This window comes from Lathyrus oleraceus, chromosome 4 (genome assembly GCF_024323335.1).
Source record: "Lathyrus oleraceus cultivar Zhongwan6 chromosome 4, CAAS_Psat_ZW6_1.0, whole genome shotgun sequence".
Lineage (NCBI taxonomy): Eukaryota > Viridiplantae > Streptophyta > Magnoliopsida > Fabales > Fabaceae > Lathyrus > Lathyrus oleraceus.
In genome coordinates this window covers 374487797-374492598 of record NC_066582.1, presented here as the reverse complement: position 1 = coordinate 374492598, position 4802 = coordinate 374487797, and the positions used below count along the sequence as shown (strand labels likewise).

The following is a 4802-nucleotide window of genomic DNA, read 5'->3' as shown; positions in this document are numbered from 1 at the left end:
AGCTCAGCCAAGTGATTATGCATGAAAAGGATACCACATTTTCTCTGGGAGAAGCAATTTAAGCATTCTAAGAGAAACTTGAGAAATACTCATCAATCTGCATAAAAATGCTCAGTAGACATCAAAGAGTAAAGGTAATCAGAAGAACTGTTACCCATGGTTTTAAACTGCTTTCCACAAGAACGGCGACAGTAATTGTGACTACAAGTCTACAACCTATGCTTTTCAAGATCTCAACAACCACATCAAATCCAGCTATATCTGACTACAATATTCTACATATCAAATATCATAACATAACCACCACAACTGTAATTAAAAACCTTACTTATATGATAACAAGATGTGCATAAAGTAAACCAGGGTGTTACAATTTGATTACATTACATGTTTTAACTGAACCAAAATAAAAAACATAACGAACAGGCTTTTCCTTTCTGTTTTACAGGTAAACCGAATGCTAAATTAAGCCGATAAATAAGAGACTCGTCTGTCATCATTCATTAACTATGAAAATATGGAATACACAAAAATGCTCATCACCAATTCACCACCACTATCACTAATTACTACCACAATAACTAATAACTAACATGTGCTTGTGATCAAAACCATAAACACATCCAACCAAGCCAACAACATATAAACAATTTCATCAATTACACCATATCTTGATAAAAACAAAAAATTGCCATTTAGATCTATGAAACACTGGCACATATATAGACACGACACACAGGACTAGTTGAATAATGCGGTAATGCGGAATACCAAACACACACCTTCAATCTGAAGTGTCAATGCTACATAGTCATGATCAATCATCATCATCATGATCACTCTCATCACTGAAATACCCAGCTTTCTTCCCTTTCTTCTTCGTCTTGTTGTTGTCCAAACCCTCATCATCATTTCTGTTTCTCCCCAGCAACCTTTCACCCGCTTCATCATCCACAACAGAAGCCCAATTATCGTCAAACTGCTCCGCAGCAATCTGACCACCCTCCTCCTCCTCCTCATCACCTTCCTCCTCCCCATCCCTATCCCTCAGCCCACTAAATCCCCGTCGCGGCTTCTTAGGCTGAGGCCGCGGCCTCGGCCCCAACTGATTCTTAGGACACTCATACGACAAATGACCATGCCCCCCACACTCATAACACAAAGCAGTCTCAGTATTGTACACGCGCTTCCGAATAAACTCCGGAGCACGTCCATTATCAGCAGCAATAGAAGCAGTTAGAGTCCTTCCATTGAGAATCTTCTTATTCATCTCCGCCACGGCGCGTTGGGCGTCATTACGAGAAACGAATTGGACAAACGCGACACCGCGGCTTAGGCGCGTGTGACGGTCTTTGAGAACGGTTACACGCGCGATGCGGCCGAAAGTAGAGAAGAGCGTATGGAGATCGGAGTTTGTTAGGGAGTAATCTAGATTAGAAACGTATAGCGTCGATTTTGATGGTGCTAAGGGTTCACCTGTTCCTCCTATTGATGATCCTTTGTTGTTCGGTTTTGATTGGGGTTGATTACTGGATGTGGTGCCGGTGGTGGTGTTGGGGGTTGAGGACGAAGCGCAGTAGCGGTAGTAGAAAACGTCGTCGTCTTCATCGCTGTCGCTGTGTTTTCGTTTGTGTTTCTTCTTGCTTGACATTTTTTTCGGTTCAGGTTTTTTGTTTCCGGCAACGGCGTTCGGTTTCCGGCGACGGAATTAGTTCTCCGATGCTTCTTTAATCTATAGAGGAAATCTGAGAGTGGAGAGATTCTATAATGCGTTTGAGAAACCCTAGAGAAGTGAAGCGAAACTCCAAGCGGATCTGGACATGGATCCGGATATTTTGGATTGGTTTTATATATGGTTTTATCCATTCTTATTTTTTTATAAGCAGTACTATCCATATGTAAATGGACAACTTGCTCACCGCCAGAGTACTTGTAAAGATAGCATAAAACTAAAAATTATTATGTTTTAATATTTTTTTATTTAATTGGTCAGCCACCCATCTGCATATATAAATTTTAATAATTTTTTGTTAGTATGATGCTAGATTTTTTAAGACAAAAATTTCTAGTTCGTTAGATATACAATTTTATTATATTATTTTAGATTATATTTTAATATCTTAAGATAAATAGAGTTATTGAAATTTAGCAAAAATAGAATAGAGTGAAATAGAAATTTTATTACTTTATTATTTGAATAATTAGCGATAAAAACAAAGTAAGTTTTTGATTCTGCTCATATAAAAGAGAAACAATACTGATGGAAAGTGATGAAAATTTTCATTCTGCTCATATTAAAGGGAACAATACTCGTAGAAAGTGATCAATACTAGTAGAAAGTGATGTAATTTTTTATTCCTCATATCTAAGGGAAACAATGCTAATGAAAAGTGATGAAATGAAATAAAATAGAATAATAAAATTTTATTATACTGGATCTGATTTTAATTAACTCAAACAATGTAATCTTATTCTATTTCATCTCATATCACTTCATATCATCTCATTGCATCAATTTAAGCAAAACCTTAGTCTAATAACTTCAGTTTCACAACATTTAAAAACTCTTATGTAGAATTTGTCCAGAATTGAAGAGGACTCATCTCTTACTAGAAACTCAACAATTAATTTGTTTTCAAAAGTAATGCTTTATTTATACGCTTAGATTATGTTTGGACATCTTAAAATGAAGATATAAGAATAAAAATGAACATAGTGAATCAACAAAATTAGAAGTACATACGATTAAAATGCATCAAAATCGATGACATCTTTTTAAATTTATTGAACTTTTCGCATTAGACTTTTTTCTATTGTATTATTTTTCAACATCATTTAATTTCTAGAACTCATGCATCCTATCCAAAAAAGCAAAGTTCTCACTCAGATGTTTCTTCCTTAAGACGTTCTCTCCATTCTACGAATGTTGGTGGTAGAGGACACCCTCGTTTCAAATAAGCTTGTATAAAATGCATCTTAGTAGCAATCTGTCTAATCAAGACAACCCGGCCATTTAAATTATTTGGAGGGCAACTTAGCAGAGGGAAAACGATTTACGAAAAACTATGTCTTGTAAACTAAACTAAAACTCAGTCATATACATTTGATATAAGATGACTCATTTCAGAAAAATTCATCCACTTTATTGTCGTTGTGGGGACACCAATTTTACTAAGAATCAAAGGATTTTGAATAGCTTGTATTTGTGCATTAGTCATATAGAGTCGCATGTAATTGTCGCACCTCAAAAAAAGATGATAATGCGATCCCTCGCGATAGGACGCGGAAAAAAAAATGTTGTTCGAAACAGAGTCGCCACCGAACTTTATTTATTCCAATGAAGGAATAGGAAAATATCGAGAAAACCTTTAGAAATAAGAATAATGGTCGTCGCAACCATATTCGGGTTCGGGAGTCGATTACGCAAGGGGAAGGTATTAGCACCCCTCACGTCCGTTGTACTCAACGGGAACCTTTTAGTCTGATTTTGCTATTTGACTGTTAATTGACTGTTTATCTGCTTGCTTCGAGTAATTAGAATTGATGATAGATGTGGATGAAGACCTCAGGATGGGGGAAATGGGAGGTTTTTTATTAGTGTGCTCGCGAAGATACAGCAATCTCCTGCCTACGTATCCTTATGGTGCAATAAGGAAATCAGAGCATTCGTAGTTCGGGCTACTACGAATATTGGTTGTGTTTTGTTTTGATGAACGACTGTGTAGGTCGGCGTTCTAACGGCTAAACACTGGCTTGTCTACTCTCGGTGGAGGCTCTAGCACTGGTTTGTTGTGCGCATTAGAAAGGATTGACAGTGTTCTTTTTGAAAGGGTTTTGGTCACGCGGGGGTGACGAGTTGAATTGACGTGTTTGGATTTGATTGGTTTCGATCGCTCGAGGGCGAGAAGTTAGGTTTGATTTGTTGATGATTTGAGGAACGACGAAAGATTGAGCAATATGGTGTACACCAATCGTTCAATTCTTTCGAGGAATAATAAGGCGTGCGCCTTCTATTCCCTTTTCGTTCGAATTGTTTTGAAAGTTTGTTTGTGGATGTTGAATACGCACGGTAGTGAGGCGTACGCCTCCTACTTGCTTATTCAAAGAATAACGAGGCGTACGCCACCTATTCCCTTATCCAAGTTTATTTAACGTGTTTTAGTCGGAAGTCGATAATTTGTGCAATATGGCGTACGCCAATTATCCAAATAATCGAGAGACGGTGAGGCGTACGCCTCCCATCTTTTATCACCCGAGGTTTAAATTGTAAAAAGATATGTTTAGATATTGTATTCGATTTATGAAGATAGCTTGAATTTTGGGTTGGTAGGTTTGGATTTGTCGATGATTTGAGCAAGGTGGCGTACGCCAATTATTCAAATAATCAAGGAGTGGTGAGGCGTACGCCTCCCATTCTCTATTGAAGTTGTATAGTTTATTTTGTAAAATTGGGTTTGATATAAGAGGTGATTTGAGTTTATTCGATTGTGTTTTAAGTTTGATGACAAAAACTCGAGCAATGTGGCGTACGCCAATTATTCGAATAATCGAAAGATAGTGAGGCGTACGCCTCCTATCCTCTTTATTATCATAAATTTAGAATTAAATGTTTTAGAATTTGTAGTTGATTTGGAAAATGATTTGAATATGATGGTTGAAGTTTAGAAATAATTTGAATTTAGAACCTATGTTTGATTTGAAAAATTGATTTGAAATTGTATGATTATTAGGGTTTTAATTGAATGACGAAAATCCGAGCAATATGGCGTACGCCAATTATTCGAATAATCGAGAGATAATGA

At 36.9% G+C, this 4802-nt stretch overlaps 1 protein-coding gene across 1 annotated transcript; it reads right to left on the bottom strand.

The window, feature by feature from the left end:
- Nucleotides 1-761: 761 nt before the first annotated feature.
- LOC127135566 (U11/U12 small nuclear ribonucleoprotein 31 kDa protein) lies at nt 762-1780 on the bottom strand. The gene has a single exon (XM_051062230.1). It carries the CDS (start codon nt 1649-1651, stop codon nt 818-820), a length of 834 nt encoding a protein of 277 aa, XP_050918187.1. The 5' UTR covers nt 1652-1780; the 3' UTR covers nt 762-817.
- Nucleotides 1781-4802: the final 3022 nt, after the last annotated feature.

What these genes read in the sequence shown, in the direction of transcription:
- LOC127135566 (XM_051062230.1), bottom strand. Translation starts at nt 1,651, where the DNA reads ATGTCAAGCAAGAAGAAACACAAACGAAAACACAGCGACAGCGATGAA.